The sequence below is a fragment of the Ovis canadensis genome, chromosome 16 (genome assembly GCF_042477335.2).
Source record: "Ovis canadensis isolate MfBH-ARS-UI-01 breed Bighorn chromosome 16, ARS-UI_OviCan_v2, whole genome shotgun sequence".
Lineage (NCBI taxonomy): Eukaryota > Metazoa > Chordata > Mammalia > Artiodactyla > Bovidae > Ovis > Ovis canadensis.
In genome coordinates, this window is record NC_091260.1 from 18,668,223 (window position 1) to 18,689,803 (window position 21,581).

The following is a 21,581-nucleotide window of genomic DNA, read 5'->3' on the forward strand; positions in this document are numbered from 1 at the left end:
ATTTATTAAGGAAGGAGGGACCATCTACTCACAGAAGGAATTAAAGAATTAAAGGAATTAAAGAATTTTTAAAAAGTCTTTTTTATAAGATGATAGTTTAAACTAATTGGGTGGGATACAGAAGTCTTGTTTACTTCTTTTTCACTCTTTTCCTATTGTATATGGATTTCAAATTTGTGTATTCATAGTGCCATCCACTATGAATGAGTTGCTAAATGAGTTGCTAAAACTCATTTTAAGTCCCACCACTTGTATGAAATATTCTTGACCAAATAACCATATTCTCCGCATTACCTAAACAAAGCAAAACCAAAAACAGTCCTCCTCCTTGTCCATGGTCTAGTATGAATGAGGAGTTGAAACTTACTTTTTTAACTGGATTTCTTTTTCTGTAGTATTTAAAAACCAGTGTTCTGTAGACTATAGGATTATAGAGCCAAGAAAAGTTAGAAGGAGATTTGATTTATGAGAGTTGCTGCATACATTAGATCCTCTGGAGACCATGTGGCTTGTAAAAACCTCCCTTGTTCATCAGTCTTTGGTCTTTACATGCTACAGTGCCAGAAATAATGCCAAAATACAGTATTTTAGCGTAAATGTGTATAGACTGAAATCCAAAACTGGTGACAGTGGCATCAGGATAAGGGGGAGTAATATAAGGGTTGTCATTGTAGTGTGGTTTCATCTTTTCCTGTGGAATGAGTTCCAGAGTCAGGTGCTAGAAATTGCAGGCAACCAAGATCTGAGATACTGTTGTTCTGTCTTAGGCAAAGGGATCAACTCTTCATTCTCCCAATTGTTTCCTTACTGCTAAATTATTAATAGGTCAGTTGCCCCTGGGGTATCTTTGTTGAGTTGAGAAAAAGAAACATTTTCTGGTGGGTTTTCCTTAAAGCCAAATTCACTTAATTTTTTAAAGTCTACTATAAGATTTTTTTCCTTTTATACCCCCCACCCTCCTTAATATCCTTTCTTTCAAGATTAGATTATTTTTTAATGACCCTCACTTGGCAAAGGAAAAATAAAGGTAACTTCCCCCCCTAAATATTTATATTTTGAAATTTTACTGCCCACACCCTCTAGAAGTAGACTAGATGGTTTTTTTTTCACTGTTGTATACATGGAAATTTTATTCTAGAAGTAAACTGACTGAGGTTAACACTACCTCAAACGGAAAGATAGGAAGATAAAGAACAAAGAGATGTCAAAGAGGGGAAGCTTGCTGCCCTCCTCAGGCAAGACCCAGAGTATGGGGTTATGGCTGCCATGGTCTCAGATTCAGTATTCAGCTTTGCAGAGTTCCAGAACTTGATTTTGTTAGTATGAACAAGTTTTAGTTCTTAGTAACAAGCTGACTCGTACCAATTTATACATTCATAATGAGGCGATGCTTCCAGTATCTCTAGATACTGGAGTTTACTGATAGACCCATTCCCTCTCTGACAGCAGAGTCCAGATTATAGAAGAAGGTTACTTAAAAATCTTGAAATTAACGCAAGGTAAGGTGGAGGGATGTTAAGACAGTTCTTTAGTCACCTTGATTTAGGCATGCAGGAGACTCAAGTTTGATCCCTGGGTCGGGAAGATCCCCGGGAGAAGGAAGTGGCAACCCACTCCGGTATTCTTGCTTGGGAAGTCCCATGGTCAGAGGAACCGGGCAGGGTTGGAGAAGAGTTGGATATGACTGGGCAACTAAACAACAATAATAAATTGCCCATTCTCTTCAGTCAAATTTTTGAAACGTCTTCCATGGTGGATTGCTTCTATAGATAAATTGGTCGCATTCGTATGATAATTCGTAGTAGCACTTTGTTCTCACTATAGCTCAGGTTTTGGGGGCTCCTGTATTGCAGAGCTAGTTTAATGCATTACGTGTGTTTAATGAAGATAAACTCAAAAATCACAAATGATACCCATCTTGTAGGATTGTGGTGGAGATTAAGTACATATAAAATCATTTGGAATAGCACCTGGCATGTAGTCAAACTAAATTAATTAGAACATCATTTTGGGAATATTAGTGCTTAAGATTTGTAAGGGGAAAAGAAACACAAACCAAGAGATTATGATGAGTTGAAAAAATTACCTAATATTGAACATGCTTTCTTTGTCTCTTATTAAGATAGCGTGAAAATTTATTTACTTTTAAATGCAGTCTCTTTACATCTTACATCCATTCAGCCTTTTCTTAAAGCTGAAAATAAGCCTAATACGTTGTGTCGTTTTGTATTCATCATTCAACCTTGAGACTTAAATGAACCAGCAGGAGCTGTTCTTTTCTGTCCATCACAAGTAGTCTATTCAGGCTTTTAAAAACCTTTAGAAAGGTGATTATTTAGCTACTTTGCTTCAGTTAATAACTTTCAGAGCTTTTTCTTCCAAACCTCTATTGAATTGAGAACCATTTCTTGCTTTATTTGAATAAAAATATGAAAGAATTGTTTCCTCTCTTAAATGTACTTTTGAATTTCAGTGTGACTTTTATTGTATAACTTGTTTTGAAATTTTCAAGCAATCAGAGGTTTGGGGGAAGAAGTGCAGTTTAAATTCTAAATAAATAAAAAGGAAAAGATTCAAAATACTTAGTCTACTAGCTTCAGCAGTTATATTGGAATAATATCAGCATTTACATGTACAAAGATAAAAAAGGGCTCGCTTACCCAGCGGATCAGATTGTTTTCATTTTTCCCCACGGCTATACTCAATCATCAGTTTTCAGACTACGCAATTACCCTTCATATTACCACTCATGACTTTTAAAAGACATTGCCAGTATAATTCAACAAATATTAATTGTGTATTCTAGGGAATTATTATTGTTGTATTACTAGTTGTAGATATTTTTTTGAGGGGAATCCTTAGAGGGAGATTCTTGGATTTTAAATGTACTAAAAAAACAAAGCAACCTTCTGGCTACGTTTTGGATATTGTAATTAGTTCTCTAGGACTGCCATAACAGGTGCCACTGACGGGATGGCTTAAACTGAAATTCGTTTCTCGTCTTGGAAGCTCGCAGTCTGCCATCAAAGGGTGAGCATGGTTGGTTTCTTCTGCGGCTCCCTCCTTGGCTTGCAGCGAGCTGTTTTACACAGGTTCCCTCTGTGAAAGTCTGTGCCCTAATCTCCGATAAGGACACCAGTCATACTGGATCAGGGCCAGCCTGGAGACTGCTTTTAACTTTAACCACTAAAGCCCCTGTTTCAAATAGTCACATTCTGAGGTTCTGAGGGTCAGGACTTTAGCATATAGATTTTGAGGAGGGAACGCTATTCATCCCGTAACAGATAACCATTTCCTAGTTAATCTTCTGTAGTAGGAATATAGTTAGAATATCCATTTTATAATTATGAACAGCAACCCTGAAACAGTTTCTCAGCTAAGTCAGAAAGCAGTGCTAAGCATAGGCTGATTCATCTCATATTTCTCTGGTGTGTTTTGGTTTAGCTCTGAGCTAGATATCAGGTTGAATGATTAGTTTTCCTTTTACCCAACTTGAAACTTTATTTTATCCAAGAAAACTAACATTTAACCACTACCACCACCTCTGTATAAAAGTGCTTGTGTGTGGTACTTTTTTCTTCAACCTTCCAGCTTTAGTATTTAAGATTAGCTACTTCAAAAATGAAGCTTCTGGCAGGGAAAGTTACAGAGTAGCAAAAAATACTAGTTTTGAACAAATGCATGTATGTATTTCCTTTCCTCTGCGGATGTCTTTCACTTAGAAGCATCAGCTAAAGTACTTGTTTGTCCCAGAAGAGGTTAGTAAGAAATCATTTAAAAGTTAGTATAGAAAAATATCTCTTAATTATACCAAAAGAGGAACTCCCCAGGTCATTAGGTGCCCAATATGCTACTGGAGATCAGTGGAGAAATAACTCCAGAAAGAATGAAGGGATGGAGCCAAAGCAAAAACAATACCCAGCTGTGGATGGGACTGGTGATAGAAGCAAGATCCGATGCTGTAAAGAGCAATATTGCATAGGAACCTGGAATGTCAGGTCCATGAATCAAGGCAAATTGGAAGTGGTCAAAAAAGAGATGGCAAGGGTGAACGTCGACATTTTAGGAATCAGTGAACTCAAATGGACTGGAATGGGTGAATTTAACTCAGATGACCATTATATCTACTACTGCGGGCAGGAATCCCTGAGAAGAAATGGAGTAGCCATCATGGTCAACAAAAGAGTCCGAAATGCAGTACTTGGAGGCAATTTCAAAAACAACAGAATGATCTCTGTTCGTCTCCAAGGCAAACCATTCAATATCACAGTTATCCAAGTCTATGCCCCAACCAGTAACGCTGAAGAAGCTGAAGTTGAATGGTTTTATGAAGACCTACAAGACCTTTTAGAACTAACACCCAAAAAAGATGTCCTTTTCATTATAGGGGACTGGAATGCAAAAGTAGGAAGTCAAGAAACACCTGGACTAACAGGCAAATTTGGCCTTGGAATGCAGAATGAAGCAGGGCAAAGACTAATAGAGTTTTGCCAAGAAAATGCACTAGTCATAGCAAACACCCTCTTCCAACAACACAAGAGAAGACTCTACACTGGACATCACCAGATGGTCAACACCGAAATCAGATTGATTATATTCTGTGTAGCCAAAGATGGAGAAGCTCTATACAGTCAACAAAAACAAGACCAGGAGCTGACTGTGGCTCAGATCATGAACTCCTTATTACCAAATTCAGACTCAAATTGAAGAAAGTAGGGAAAACTGCTAGACCATTCAGGTATGACCTAAATCAAATCCCTTATGATTATCCAGTGGAAGTGAGAAATAGATTTAAGGGCCTAGATCTGATAGATAGAGTGCCTGATGAACTATGGAATGAGTTTCGTGACAATGTACAGGAGACAGGGATCAAGACCATCCCCGTGGAAAAGAAATGCAAAAAAGCGAAATGGCTGTCTGGGGAGGCCTTACAAATAGCTGTGAAAAGAAGAGAGGTGAAAAGCAAAGGAGAAAAGGAAAGATATGAGCATCTGAATGCAGAGTTCCAAAGAATAGCAAGAAGAGATAAGAAAGCCTTCTTCAGCGATCAATGCAAAGAAATAGAGGAAAACAACAGAATGGGAAAGACTAGAGATCTCTTCAAGAAAATTAGAGATACCAAGGGAACATTTGATGCAAAGATGGGCTCGATAAAGGACAGAAATGGTCTGGACCTAACAGAAGCAGAAGATATTAAGAAGAGGTGGCAAGAATACACGGAAGAACTGTACAAAAAAGATCTTCACTACCCGGATAATCATGATGATGTGATCACTAATCTAGAGACAGACATCTTCGAAAGTGAAGTCAAGTGGGCCTTAGAAAGCATCACTACGAACAAAGCTAGTGGAAGTGATGGAATTCCAGTGGAGCTATTTCAAATCCTGAAAGATGATGCTGTGAAAGTGCTGCACTTAATATGCCAGCAAATTTGGAAAACTCATCAGTGGCCACAGGACTGGAAAAGGTCAGTTTTGATTCCAATTCCAAAGAAAGGAAATGCCAAAGAATGCTCCAACTACCGCACAATTGCACTCATCTCACATGCTAGTAAAGTAATGCTCAAAATTCTCCAAGCCAGGCTTTAGCAATACGTGAACTGTGAACTCCCTGATGTTCAAGCTGGTTTTAGAAAAGGCAGAGGAACCAGAGATCAAATTGCCAACATCTGCTGGATCATAGAGAAAGCAAGAGAGTTCTAGAAAAACATCTATTTCTGCTTTATTGACTATGCCAAAGCCTTTGACTGTGTGGATCACAATCAACTGTGGAAAATTCTTCAAGAGATGGGAATACCAGACCCCCTGACCTGCCTGTTGAGAAATCTGTATGCAGGTGAGGAAACAACAGTTAGAACTGGACATAGAACAACAGACTGTTTCCAAATAGGAAAAGGAGTACGTCAAGGCTGTATATTGTCACCCTGCTTATTTAACTTCTATGCAGAGTACATCATGAGAAATGCTGGACTGGAAGAAACACAAGCTGGAATCAAGATTGCCGGGAGAAATATCAATAACCTCAAATATGCAGATGATACTGATACCACCCTTATGGCAGAAAGTGAAGAGGAGCTAAAGAGCCTCTTGATGAAAGTGAAAGAGGAGAGCGAAAAAGTTGGCTTAAAGCTCAACATTCAGAAAACGAAGATCATGGCATGTGGTCCCATCACTTCATGGGAAATGGATGGGGAAACAGTGTCAGACTTTATTTTTGGGGGCTCCAAAATCACTGCAGATGGTGACTGCAGCCATGAAATTAAAAGACGCTTACTCCTTGGAAGAAAAGTTATGACCAACCTAGATAGCATATTCAAAAGCAGAGACATTACTTTGCCGAGTAAGGTCTGTTTAGTCAAGGCTATGGTTTTTCCTGTGGTCATGTATGGATGTGAGAGTTGGACTGTGAGGAAGGCTGAGCTCTGAAGAATTGATGCTTTTGAACTGTGGTGTTAGAGAAGACTCTTGAGAGTCCCCTGGACTGCAAGGAGATCCAACCAGTCCATTCTAAAGGAGATCAGGCCTGGGATTTCTTTGGAAGGAATGATGCTAAAGCTGAAACTCCAGTACTTTGGCCACCTCATGCGAAGAGCTGACTCATTGGAAAAGACTCTGATGCTAGGAAGGATTGGGGGCAGGAGGAGAAGGGGACGACAGAGGATGAGATGGCTGGCTGGCGTCACGGACTCGATGGACGTGAGTCTGAGTGAACTCCGGGAGGTGGTGATGGACAGGGAGGCCTGGTGTGCTGTGATTCACGGGGTCGCACAGTTGGACATGACTGAGCGACTGAACTAAAGGGAGAAGATTGTTTGCTTAAGGAGGGTAGGGGATAGAAATCTGTGAAAAGGGAGGACATAATTTACCCAGGAGAAATGTAGATTATAGTCACTTGGTGAAAATGTATGTGATATGGTTCATAGTTGCTACAGGAAGGAGCATGTTGAAAGATCCTTTCATGAAAAAGACAATATGAAAACCTATTGTAAACTCTATAAAGTGGTCTACAGTTGTTAGCCTGGAAATAGTAATGAAGAGCTGAAAGTAACTGTTGAAGATGAGCCTAAGAATATATACATATGAGGTTACTTTTGAGGAAGGAAAAATTATTATTTACTGAGCCTCTGTCAGATCATCATATATATATGTGTTATCTTTTGTTATTTAATAAACTGAGGGTTTGGGAAATACAGAATCTGAATTACATTCAATCTCTGCCCTTCTGTAAGGCAATTTCAATAATCCTCTCATATGTTTATTATATCTTGTCAACGTTCTTTGAATTAGTATAGCAAGCTAGTATAAATACAAGCCAATGTGACATGGAAAATTCTATAAATCATATGAAAGTGAAAGTTGCTCACTTGTGTCTGACTCTTTGCGACCCCAGGGACTGTATAGTCCATGGAATTCTCCAGGCCAGAATACTGGAGTGGGTAGCCGTTCCCTTCCTCAGGGGATTGTCCCAACCCAGGAATAGAACCCAGGTCTCCTGCATTGCAGGTGGATTCGTTACCGGCTGAGCCACTACTGAAGCCCCAGTATGCTGGAGTGGGTAGCCTATCCCTTCTCCAGGGGATCTTCCCGACCCAGGAATCGAACTGGGGTCTCGAATTGCAGGCGGATTCTTTACCAGCTGAGCTACCAGGGAAGCCCATAAAGCATATATCTAAAATAATTCTGTGACAGTGAACCCATTAAGAAATTAGGGAATGATTTATAAAATCATCTGAAATGATTCTTTGCATCTTTGTTGGATTATATACTTTGCATTTGTGATGATTGTCTGCTTTTTGGTTCTGCCAACTTATTCTTTTATTTACAGATTTAACTCAGCGTCCAGTCTTTGATTTCTGTCTTTTTAACTGGTTTACCAGTTTGACTGATTCTCCCACATACTTTTTTTTCCTGGTCCTACTGGAAAAACAAGTTACTTCATAACAGCTTCTAATCTGACCCACCTCCCCTTGTTTTTCCAAGTAGCACTGCTACCTTCTCACAGCGGGCAGAGAGAGGTAAATGGAGGTAGACCAGCCTGAGGCAGCATAAGTAGTATAGGTCTTTCATTGCCCACTAAAAGCTAGTCATATTTTATTCTTTATAGCCTAAAGTCCCATTCTTTTTTTTAATTTATTTTTAATTGGAGGAAAATTGCTTTACAATGCTGTGTTGGTTTCTGCCATGTAACAACGTCAGTCAGCCGTAAGTATTCACCTGTCCCCTCCATCTTGAGCCTCCCTCCCGCCAGCATTCCGTCTGGCCCCCTAGGTCGTCACAGCATTGAGCTGAGCTCCCTGCACTGCACAGCAACTCCCCACCAGCTCTCTGGTTTACACATGGTAATGTGTACCTTTTCAGGGCTACTCTCTCAGTTCGTCCTGCCCTCTCCTCCTGCTGTGTCCGCAAGTCTGTTCTCTACGTCTGTGTCTCTGTCCTGCCCTGCAAATAGATGCATCAGAAACATATGTGTAGACTCCATAAATGTGCATTATATACGGTATTTGTTTTTCTCTTCTGATTTAACTTCACTCTGTGTAACAGCCTCTAGGTTCATTCACCTCAGTTCAACTGGCTCAAATTCTTTCCTTTTTATTAAAGTCCTATTAGAATTAGATGTAGGAAAGGATGCTTTTAATATATCATTTGTTTTTTAAAATTATTTATTGTTACTTGATTGATGTTTGGTTGCAATATTGGTTTGGTTTCTGTCCTGTATCAACATGAACCAACCATAGGTGTACATATGTGCCCTCCCTCTTGGATCTCCCTCCCAGTTTCCATTCGTTCCCACGCCTCTAGGTTGCTGCAGAGCCCCCGTTTGAATCCCTGAGTCACGCAGCAGACTCCCACTGGCTGTGTGTTCGCATCTGTTGGTGTGCATGCATCCACGCTGCCTTCTGTGTCCACCTCACCCTCTCCCTCCCTTGTCCATAAGTCTGTTCACTGTGTCTGTGTCTCCACTGCTGCTCTGCGAACGATTCATCAGTGCCATCCTTCTAGATTCCGTGTATGTGGTAATAGACGATATTTGTTTTTCTCTTTCTGACTACTTTACTCTGTATGATAGGCTCTAGGTTCATCTACTTCATTAGGACTGACTCAAATATATTCGTTTTTATGGCAGAGCAGTATTATATTGTATATATGTTCCACAATTTCTTTATCCATTCATCTGTTGATGGACATCTATGTTGCTTCTATGTCTTGGCTATTGTAAATAGTGCTGCAGTGAACACTGGGGTACATGTGTCTTTTGCAGTTTTGATTTCTTCAGTGCATATACCTAGAAGTGGTATTGCTGAGTGATATGGTGTTTTCATTCCTAGTTTTTTAAGGAGTTTCCATACTGTTTTCCATAGTGGCTGTATCAATTTACATTTCCACCAGTAGTGTAGGAGGGTTCCCTTTTCTTCATACCCTCTCTGGCACTTGTTGTTTGTAGATTTTTTGATTATGGCCATCCTGTCTGGGGTGAAGGAGATACCTCATTGTAGTTTTGATTTGTGTTGAAGTAGTGATGTTGACCATTTCTTCATATGTTTATTAGCCATCTGTAATGTCTTATTTGGAGAAATGTCTGTTTACGTCTTGCTTTTAATATAAGTACCAAGAAGAAAACTCAAAAGGATCCATCAATAAATATGGTAGTATAGTACACATAAAAGTGTAAATTTGAATACAACAGAAAAGGATAAAACAAGAAGTGGAGTTTTTCTTTCGTCATTCCAGTTCCTGTCCCCAAAGGTTCATGTGGTTGTTTTCTAGAAAAAATATTTGAGTACATTCCCATGTATCTATTTCTATTTCCTTTATTGTTAAGTTCACACAATAAGAATCATACAATATACACTTAGGTACCTCATGCAAGCTACGTTTTAGAGATGTTTAATATCAGCACATGAATATGTACCATATTTTTAAAATAACTCTATTTTTTGTGACATATTTTGTGAATATACCACTATTATGTCTAATTTGTTCCTTTTCTAACAAATGTTACAAGCAAATAAGAAAAAGATACTTTTTAAGAGATAAATATTTTCATTTTTATAATATATATGTATATAAAAATGTGTTTTGAAAAACACCTGATAAGTCTTTCTGTACATTTTTGCAAGTCTAGAATGCCAGACTACTGAAATATTTTACTAGAGGAAATTTACTGATGAATATAGGGCATTTGTAAGCAATCTTGTAAAGATATTTTGGAAATAATGTATTGATCAATACATCTAATAGCAGTATTCACCCAAAGTTATAAAAATTTATAGCCATAATGTTTCCAGCCCATTTAGAACATTCTTGAATTATTTTAGTACTGAACACCAAATTATATAGATCAAACCAAGTAATGTAAATGATAAACATATAAGTAGTATTCACCTTAACTCTGATGGGAACCAGAGGGTTCTTATTCAGTACTAAGATGGGGACTGCAGCCATGCAATTAAAAGACACTTACTCCTTGGAAGAAAAGTTATGACCAACCTAGACAGCATATTCAAAAGCAGAGACATTACTTTGCCGACTAAGGTCCGTCTAGTCAAGGCTATGGTTTTTCCAGTGGTCATGTATGGATGTGAGAGTTGGACTGTGAAGAAGGCTGAGCGCCGAAGAATTGATGCTTTTGAACTGTGGTGTTAGAGAAGACTCTTGAGAGTCCCTTGGACTGCAGGGAGATCCAACCAGTCCATTCTGAAGGAGATCAGGCCTGGGATTTCTTTGGAAGGAATGATGCTGAAGCTGAAACTCCAGTAGTTTGGCCACCCCATGCAAAGAGTTGACTCATTGGAAGACTCTGATGCTGGGAGGGATTGGGGGCAGGAGAAGGGGACGACCGAGGATGAGATGGCTGGATGGCATCACGGACTCGATGGACGTGAATCTGAGTGAACTCTGGGAGTTGGTAATGGACAGGGAGGCCTGGCGTGCTGCGATTCATGGGGTCACAAAGAGTTGGACACGACTGAGCGACTGAACTGAACTGAACTGAACATACTTCTTTTAAAAACTAACAGTATATGTATGTGTTGTGCTGTGCCTGGTCACTCAGTTGTGTCCAGCTCTTTGGGACCCTGTGGATTGTAGCCTGCCAGGCTCCTCTTTCCATGGGATTCTTCAGACCAGAATACTGGAGTGGGTAGCCTTTCCCTTCTCCAGGAGATCTTCCAAACGCAGGGATCGAACCTGGGTCTCCTGCATTGCTGGTGGAGTTTTTACTAGCTGAACTATCAGGGAAGTCTTAACAGTGTATGTTCTTTGGTAATTACAGGAAAATTCTAAGCAGCGTTTATTTCTGCTGACTTAGCTAGAAATTTTCCAAAATACAGACTTCTTTAAACATTAAGTGATTTTTTTAAACTGCCACTACCTCTAGTGTTTGTAAAATGTCAAATAATGTGTAACGCTTGATAATCTGGAGATTGGAAATCTGTCTGACATTTTCCTCAGGAAACTGATGAAGATCTGTGTTATACTCATTTCATCATCATACGGTTTGCACCAAGTGTAGTTTGAAACTAGTGAGGGAACAATGCTTTAGTACCTCTTTCATATATAGATGAAGTGGCATCACTTACTGTTCATTTCATACCTGAGTTCTGGTTACATAGGTGTGTTCATGTTATGGAAAGTTCATTAAAGTATACACTTATGATTTCCTATATATATACATATATATATATATGGAAGTACACAAAGTATATATATACATCCAAATCTACATTAAAATAATGTATATCATTATAATAAGTGGAAATAAAAAATTTAAGCATTCATATTTTCTTTGCTCCAGAATGTCACTGTTTTTATCTTTTGGTACTAGTTTATATTGATTTGCCTATTTAATTGGGCAGTTTTTGTTGCTTTAAGCATTATACGCCTATAACCTAAATGTGGGAAAATGTTTCTAAATAGTTTTTGGCATTTAATCTCTGAATTTAATAGTGAATTCTTTTGCATTAACCAGCTTAATTTTGTGGTATAGAATGAAAGTTTTAAAGTACACATTTGAAGACTTTGAGAGTCTTCAATTTTTGCTTTTGATGTATAGGCGTTACTGTTCTTGAAACTTACTTTTGAAATAGTGAAACTTCCTTTTAAAATAGTGAAGCTTACTTTTAAAATAAGGAAAACTATTTGGACTTCCCAGGTCGGGGGGCTAGTGGTAAGGAACCCGCCTGTCAATGCAGGAGACGTAAGAGACATGGGTTCAGTCCCTGGGTCAGGAAGATCCCCTGGAGAAGGAAATGGCAACCCACTCCAGTATTCCTGCCTGGAAAATCCCATGGAGAGAGAAGTCTGGCAGGCTACAGTCCATTGGGTTGCAAAATGTTGGATTCAACTGAAACAGCTTAGCATGCAGCATGTACATCAGAGTTTTTAATGTTAATTTTGTAGCTTCTAAATGCCTACTCTTTTTCAAATAACTGTTTTCTCGGAAATCCAAGTAGCATCAATCAACTTTTTAAGATTGACAGAACCAAGATTTTCAAATCATTCGTTTCCCCAAACTCTATTGTCTTTGAAGCAGTCATTTGAATAGAATATTCTTAAACAAACATCTACTTCTGTGTTATCTTTCTCTTCCTAACCTCTGTCAAGTTCACTAAGGAAGAAAATACCTCCACCCTCAACCCTAATTTAAGAATTACTAAAGTGAAAAACCTAACTGCAGAGGGAGATTTTATTGGTTTTAATCCATTTGCCCAAGTACTTTGGTGAAATTCAATATTATCTAATAATTTTAGAAATTATTTTAGTATGAGACATGATTTCATTTTGGAAAATAGGCACATGGTACTTCTAAGTTATATTTGTAACTCCGTTATAACTGAGTTGTACTTAGCATTTATCTAGAGAGCTAAGAGTGAAAACCTTGACGAGTTTATATAATGATCTCTTAAAAGGTTACAGTTTCTAACTGGAAAACCTATCCCAACTTCCTGTTTAAATTTTCTCCCTAGCCAAGACCTCCCTTGTTCCGTATGCTTCTGTTCTGGGCATCTTTCCCTGAGTATTATGGCACCCCTATTTGTGCCATTGCCAGGTCTGCAGTGCCCTTTCTCTATTTTACCTTTAAGATCTCATCTCTGACTCTTTAATCAGAACCAGCTTCTCCTCCTCCTCTGCTCCCGTTGCACCTAACACTTAACAGGCTTATTGCTGTAATAGTCACATTATCATTATTTGCTTATGTGGCTGAATAGCCTATAAGTTCCCTGCAGTCAGAGGAGTGTATTATAGTACTTAGCAAGGTCACGCATTCAGGAAATATATGTTGAATAGAATTAGAGTAACTACGCATACAAGTTCCAGTTCATTTGTGGAAAACATTTTCTCAAAAGTTTCCTGATTTGAAATTTATGCTGCCATTTCCCAAGTATTCAGATATATACTTCTCTTCTTAGTTGGAATCTACTTCATGATAAAATGCCTAACTTTTTAATACTTTTCGACTTCTGGGCCATAGTGGAAGATTTAATTAGGGACAAGAAACTGGCTAAAAGGAAGTTTGTAAATTGCCTAAATATTTCATTTGTTATGAGTTTCATTAGGGAATAATTGACAAATAGTACAGAATTGCTGTTTATTCTGTTGTGGTAAAAGAAAAAGTCATGAATTAAATGGCTAGTTAGCAGGAAATTCTGAGAGAAATTAAGATCAATATGGTGGAACTTGATTTAGACCATGTTACATACTCCCTTAGTTTCATACTAGTTTGGACCTTGGGTGACAGTTACAGCAGAAAGCTTCCCCTTAATACAAGTAAGGCTCAATAGATTTTTACAGTGTCCTTGAAGAACTTAAAAAAAAAAGAATGCATTGACCTCTTGGCATCAAAATTCCATTATTTTTTTGAGATATTTACCAGGAAACAAGGAATATAGCCAGTTTTTTTGTTTTGTTTTGTTTTTTCAGTTTCTTAAGCTGGTAGATGAAATCACAGTTGATTCTTTTGACAATGTTTGAAAGGTTTTTTTTTTGTTTTTTTGTTTTCTCATTTGACATGCAGCAAGGACATATGGGCGGAGGAGAGGTAACATTATTATTTCTAACTTTTGAATGTATCAGTTGTTTTTGGAGAGGACCCAAGTTTGCTCAATTTCTAACCCTTATTGGGAAGTGGGGAGGGGCACTGAAATGTAGCTGTGATCGATATATCCTTTATGTGTTGTAGTTAGCATCATAAATATTCTAATTTGAGGGAGTTGGAATGGTAGGATTTGGATTTGAATTGAAATAATTTCAAACTCATTTATATCTGAAGATTTCTCTGTTTTCCTTTCTGAAAGGAATATCTTAGAATTAAATTAAGAGTATTTAAAAAGGAAAATATGGTATGACTAGTCTTAAAATACCTGATTGGAGGTATAAATTATGCTTGAATACCTTGTATCTACTTTCAAATTTATTTATTTATTTACCTATATATTACTAAGCATAGTTCTGTGTTTTGTTTAAAATTAGGTAAACTAAGTAGACACCTAATCCTATAAATTTCAAACATTGGGGGGGAAAGCTCTAGACATTTTAGAGAATTTTTTGAAGAATCATTTCCTAGAGGTACATGAATAAACTTTATTTTTGCCTCCTGTGTTAGTTGTGCCTTTTTATAAGAAAGTCAGTTTAATAAGGTAGCTTTAAAATAAAAGTGACTTTTGAAAATCCAGAAATAACCTCCAATTTTAGAGTCATTTTTATCTTTATTATATAACTTTTGAACGGTGATTTTATAGGGTAAATTTGTAATAAATATACTGTTAAGGAAGGCAAGTGTGACAGAAAGACATTGGAATGTTTCAGTGAAGGAAGAGCACTTAAGATATATTTCTGCAGGATCCATTAACAAATTCCTTATGCAGAACCTAGAAGTGAATTGGCAGCCTGAAAAGTGACAAAACAGTTTTTGAGAGACTCTACAGTTCTTTGTAGCTCTTTGTTTTGCTTATGATTTATAAGTTTGTATTTTGCTGGCAGGTAAGTATGGCAAGAGTATTAACCACAACTGGCATCTCTGATCTTTTCTGCTTTTATGTTCTATATAATAGGATTTTCTAACAGCAAATTTAATGACTAGTTTTTAGAATTAGATACTACCTGTACCAGCTGATGTTTACTCAGCTAAAAGAAAATTTATCTTCAGCATACCTAAAAATCTTAAATTTTGTCAGAGTAGCCAGTGAAGTTAGGAAACAGCATAAATGGGTTTTCATGACCTTCCGTTAGTTAAGGTAAACCAAGATGAGTGCTTACTTTAAAAATCAACTTGTTCATTTTAGGGGCGGTCTTAAAGGAAATTGGGCAGGCTATATTGTATGATATTTTAAAGAAATTTAAGTGATCTAGCATCTGATGGTCAAATTTAATACTTAGTGTATATATCTAGATTGCCAGTGGCCATGGGGCCCTGCCAAGGCAGTGCAGTCTCTGCCAATGACATTCAAAAGACTGCTCTCTCCTACTGTACTTCCATTTCACCTCTCTCAAGTTTCTGGATCCTAGTGGGATGGTTGAGCAGCCCTCTATTTAACCATGTACTTTCTCTCTGACTCAGTTGGGACCTTAAGGTGATGGAAATATAAGAGCATATCTAAGTGATTTATTATTCAGTGGGAAAGATAAAAGCAGCAGCGTTACTGGATCTGCTGTTTTCCTTGTTTCTTGTGTAAGATAATCAATGGCAAGGAGCGTTTTCTGTTAGCTTTTTTTTTTTTCTTCCTGCTTTCTCTTCCAGGTCAGTCCTCGCTATTTCCAATGGAAGACGGATTCTTGGATGATGGCCGTGGGGATCAGCCTCTTCACAGCGGTCTGGGTTCACCTCACTGCTTCACTCACCAGAATGGAGAAAGAGTGGAGCGATACTCTCGCAAGGTGTTTGTGGGTGGCTTGCCTCCTGACATCGATGAAGGTATGTTTAGAAAGAGCTGTTCATAGCACAGTGCCCAGACTGTGGCACATAGTAGGTAACGCATGGGTAATAGTTGCTGTTAGTATAATAATAATAATATCATCTGGCTCCAGGTGTTGAGTTGTGATTGCACTGTTCCCTTTTGCTGTCTTCCTAGTACAGTGTATAAAATTAGTTCTCGAAAGGAAAGGGAGTAGGACTTTGAAAACTACCTGAAGCAAGTGGTTGGACTAAATCAAAAAGCGTAAACCTCATTTGGAAAACTCTAGGATTCTGTTGTGGGCAAACAGCTGCTAACTGCACTGTTGTCTGTGTGTCCTGCCTTGGCTGACTTCAGTTATGCATTTTCCGATTTCCTACCTTTTATGACTGCTGTTTCCCTCATAGCTCAGTTGGTAAAGAATCTGCCTGCAACATAGGAGACCCCAGTTCAATTTTTGGGTCAGGAAGATCCGCTGGAGAAAGGATAGGCTACCCACTCCAGTATTCTTGGGCTTTCCTTGTGGCTCAGCTAGTAAAGAATCCATCTGCAATGCAGGAGACCTGGGTTCGATCCCTGGGTTGGGAAGAGCCCCTGGAGAAGGGAAAGGCTACCTATTCCAGTAGTTTGGCCTGGAGAATTCCATGGACTATATAGCGTATAGTTAATTGTTTAAAAGTTTAAAATCTTAGATTAAGTCTGAATTTTTGAAAAATATAACTAGAGTTGTAGGGAATCTTAAGAGTTATATCATTTTCTGAATATTTTTTTCACTCATCAAATGCTTTCTGAATGCTGTGCACTGTTCTTAGGATTATTTAGTAAATAAGATTGTGAAAGAAACCCCTGCTCACACAGAGCTGATATTCTAGTGGGCGAAGGGAGATGAGTGTGAAAATATTAGTGAATAAGTCCTGAAAAGAAAGCAGGTTGATGTGATATGCAAAATCTCAGAAGAGAGACTTGTGAGATTTGTTGGTTAAATAAATCCTCTTTGCAGATATGATACTTGAGTTCTGATGGCTGAATAAGAAGCCAATCGTGCAAAAAGACAGAGAACTAGTTATCCAGAAGTATTTCATTTAACTGTGGGTCTAAGTGACCCTGACAGAAATCAAAGTAGCAGACCATATAGCAACCATATATCTTTGCTTCCTTTTTGCCCTTATCTATTTTTGTTTTGGTTTCCTGAATGGAAATAGAAACATTATGGAGGATATAAAAGTTTTCTCTAAAAACCTATACAGTCTAATAATGAGGTTTAATAATGTCCCATTTAGATTGAGATTTAATTGACTGTGCCACTACATTTTCCTTAAAATGCTCAGTCTTTTGGAAGGTTGAGGCAAGATGGCTTCCAAACAGCCAAAGATTGAAATAAACACCGGAATTTTTTTTTTTTTAATCTTTGATAAAATGTCCTGGAGGAAGTTGTGCTGAGATTTCAGGCCAGGCTGACTCAGTCTCCATTCTCTCCTCAGAAAGCATATCTTCTGTTCAGAGTGTTCATCTGGGGCTAAACAGTTCATCACGATGTTGTCCAGTAAGCTCCCAGATACAGCCTCCGCATTCTCTAGCTGGAATCCTCACTTTCCCTAGTATAATGGATTCTAGGTTTTATGACCCTTTAGAGGTCAAATCCTTAACACTCTTGAGCCCTGGATGGACTTCAGTGAGGAAACTATATGCTTTATACAAAAAAAGAAGACTGAATTTTATCTGACCTTGCTTAGGATAAACTCCTCTTTTTGCCCAGATAGCCTATATCTTTTTGGAAAATTACCAAGAGATCATAAATGTATCATTCCTAAAATTCTTGGCAGCCCAGGTAAATTTGACCACTTTGGCACAGGAAGTGGTTTAAACTGAGCAGAATTAATGGGGATTGTGTTAGTCATCCTCTTTTAGCCTCATAACACATATGTTGATAAGTCAGTAGCAGTTTAGGTGGACAGGCCTTTCTTTTAAAATGTGAAATAGGTATTTATGAAAAATACTATGTTCTGTAGAATTGTATGCTAAGAATCGCAGAGTTTATGGGGCAGATGGGGCTAGAGGCAGATCACTTAGAACCTAATGAATTTTGTACCAGAAGCACTAACAAAAAGAGAATTAATACTTTGAAAAATAACTTGGACAGTTAGGCAAGTAGCTCACAATATGACCTACTAGAGGCTGCCTCAAAGAATATTGAAAAGCGCAAAACCAATAGAGCAGAAATTCTGGCTTGCAAGCTCGGAGACAACACAGATGAAAGTGGACCTCTGGGCCCCTGAGAAGTGCAAATTCTCAGGAAGTAGCCCTGAAGGCTTACAGGGACACCTCTTTGACTAGAGAGCCTTGCTTGCTGTGCCCGTTTTAATTTTCTTGTAATAGAGCTGAGGGGGTTCCTGCCTGCACATCACACAGGCTGGAGGCTTTTTCCCTTCCTGCTGAAGATTATGGTTCTCCTACTAGGCTGGCTCACCTTGCTTACGAAGAATCATTTGTGAACCAATATGTCTAGGTTATACTGATATCACTCCCTGATTTAGTGATCTCACAGGGGCTGAATGTAGAAACAGGCATTGTAGCAGTTCATACAGACTACTTCTTCACAATCTGGAGGAGGTGAGAACAGTCCTAGCAGACTGGAATTGCAAAATGTTTCTCATCTCTCTTCTCTGTCCCCTGTCCCGCCCTACTCCCAGATCTTCTCTGCACAGCTCACCTACTCTTTCTTAGAAGTTCCTTGGAAATTTATTTTCTGAAAGTCTGTTTATTAATTGTCCAAATATATAGTACAGCATGACTGGTGTCATTTACATTAATAGTAAAATATGATTAAGTCTTCCTTGTCCATCCCATGTCCCCTTCCTTTTCCTTCCTTGTAAGACTCAGAGGTGTTGATGTCCAAGGAGGATGGTTGGTGAGCAGGAAGAGGGTGCCAAGTGGAGGTGTGTCGTAGACATACATGTGGAGGGGCCTGTGCCGAAGCCACGGCACCAGTGTGTGGGGAACCAGTAGATCAGGGCAGCACGGGCTATGTGCAGAGGTGGAGGGCAGAGGAGGCTGCCCGGGCAGCTCGCTGAAAGATGGGCTACACTGAGCAAGGAAGCAAAAAATTAAGGATGGTGAGAGCTTGGTTTCTCATAGTGAGAAGGGAATTTACAAACAGGTGAAGGGGAAAGGCTAGAAGATGACATGAGATGTTGGAATGGACTTACAAGTACCAATATGAACTAATTTTTATAAATGTATACAGATACAGAAACAATTATAAATATGTCTGTGTATGTTTATGTATTTCCTATCTTTGTCCTCTGAGAAGACTTAGAAATAATAAATACTAACAATGACTATAGGGAATACCCAAATCTGAGTTTCTAAGTATCTTTTGTCACTGAAAGGAACCAGGATATCTTGGAGGGGGAATAAGGCTGATTCTGGGGCTAGGGCAGAGAAAGAATAAGATGAAAGCCTGGGTTATCTTCTTGGGTCAGAGAGTATGGAAGTACTTGAAGAATGATGTGGGGAGGGAGTAAGTCAGAGAACATAGGAACCCCCACTGGCCGAATCAGGGGCAGTTTTGAGGACAAACTGAATACATGAAAGAGAATCAAGTTCTGCTGCTGCTGCTGCTGAGCCGCTTTAGTCGTGTCCGACTCTGTGTGACCCCATAGACGACAGCCCACCAGGCTCCCCCGTCCCTGGGATTCTGCAGGCAAGAACACTGGAGTGGGTTGCCATTTCCTTCTCCAGTGCATGAAAGTGAAACGGGAAAGTGAAGTCTCTCAGTTGTGTCTGACTCTTCGCGACCGCATGGACTGCAGCCCACCAGGCTCCTCCGTCCATGGGTTTTTCAGGCAAGAATACTGGAGTGGGTTGCCACTTCCTTCTCCAGAATCAGGTTATAGTCCATTGAATAAAATAGGTCCACACTGATATAAGTAAATGCATGACTAAATAAATGGAGGAGAGGGGAACACTCTTCCTTATTGAATTACACGAACTAGTAAATGCAGAAGGACTGATAGAAATAGATGACCAGCATTTGGCAGTTACCCTCGTGGTAGCTGATACAGGCAGGAATCTTCAGTAAATGCCAGGTCTAATGGGGGAACGGGATATTGATGGTTAACACAGTGCTCCCCCACAAAATATTGATCATATCCAAAGGGAAACGGTTTCCTTTTGGTGGAGAAATACAGACACTTATCAGCTCGACTAGCAGATCAAGATTAACATACCTTGTGAAAGGACAGGATGACATAGCGTCATTATGGTAGTTTTCTGGTTGGAATACATAGGTCATGAGGAAACAGGTACAGACCTAGGTTGAGAGCCATCCTGCAGAAGGAATGACCTGTATATTTTGAAGCGATCAATTATAGAAAAGACAGGAAAGAATGAGGAACTATTGTAAACTGAAAAAAATAGATACCCTCAGAACATGACATTCTCTATCAGAAAGGAAAAGACAAATATTACTGTGACAGTTAAAAATTTGGATGGAGTCTGTGAATTGGGAGAATGTTGTATCACTGTTGATTTCCTTATTGGGGGGGAGTTGTATGTTGGTACATAAGGGAGTGACCTTGCTTTGAGCAGGTACCAGTAGTTGTATTTTGTGGTACTAGAGCATCACATCAGAAAAAGATGGTAGATCAGTCGGTAGATTCGTGCATCAGTAGAAGGATAAAAGGGAAGAGGGGGAAGACAAATGCATAAATGTTAACAGTGGGGGAATCCAGGTGAAGAGATGCAGGGGGTGTTGGTGTACTGTTTTTGTAAATAATAGATTTGAGACTGTTTTTTCTAAACTATTTCCCCAAATGCTCATAAGAATATTTACGTCTACTTTTTTGGTTTGTTGTTCGTTAGATGAGATCACAGCCAGTTTTCGTCGCTTTGGCCCTTTGATTGTGGATTGGCCTCATAAAGCAGAGAGCAAATCCTATTTTCCTCCTAAAGGTAATTTCTCAAGATTCAAATACATGTGTAGTTTATCCTTATAGTTTCTTCATAAGTGTTTGCCTTCAGTGTACAGCTGTTTGTTGCTAAACTAACATTTTCCCAAATGTGTTTTTAAAATTTCTACTTAATATATACTTTTAATTCAAATTTGATTTTACTCTAAAGGAGGTTTCAAGATAATACCAAATTGAACTTAATGTTGATATTGTCAGACTTTGGGTGAGATCAAGTTTTAGGAGTTTTTGTTTCCTTTTTTTTTTCTAACCTTTTCCTTCCTTTTATGCTTCCTTTCACTTGAAGAATTATGAAAAAAGTGGGAAAAATAAAAGTCTTTCAAAATTGTTTTTATTAGGCTATGCATTCCTGCTATTTCAAGATGAAAGCTCTGTTCAGGCTCTCATTGATGCGTGTATTGAAGAAGATGGAAAACTCTACCTGTGTGTATCAAGTCCCACTATCAAGGACAAGCCAGTAAGTGCAATCTAGTATGAAAATAGCTTCTCATTTTTGCCTCTGTTCATTTTTCCTGAAAAATACACAGACATCTTAATGTATCTGTTAATTGAAACATTTGTAAGTAGAATCAAAATGAAAAAGCTTTGTTGTTGTCATTTTCCTAACCTTGACATTCTGTATATTTGTGCACATTATTTTGACATTGAATTTTTGGTTAACTAAAGTATTGGTGAATCTTTCTATTAAAAGATGTCACCTAGTATGCATTTGATAAATATAA

General features: G+C 38.6%; 1 protein-coding gene across 3 annotated transcripts in view; it reads left to right on the forward strand.

Moving 5' to 3' along the window:
- The window catches only part of CPEB4 (cytoplasmic polyadenylation element binding protein 4), a 68,708-nt gene that overhangs the window by 40,005 nt on the left and 7,122 nt on the right, over positions 1 to 21,581 (forward strand). For 2 of the 3 annotated variants that reach the window (XM_069556176.1, XM_069556177.1), the window contains 3 exons: positions 15,736 to 15,909; positions 20,753 to 20,842; positions 21,198 to 21,316. In XM_069556176.1, the coding sequence (XP_069412277.1) occupies positions 15,736 to 15,909; positions 20,753 to 20,842; positions 21,198 to 21,316 (383 nt within the window). Of the gene's footprint in view, positions 1 to 14,013; positions 14,038 to 15,735; positions 15,910 to 20,752; positions 20,843 to 21,197; positions 21,317 to 21,581 lie in introns of all 3 variants that reach the window. The other variant, XM_069556175.1, reaches the window with a different exon arrangement.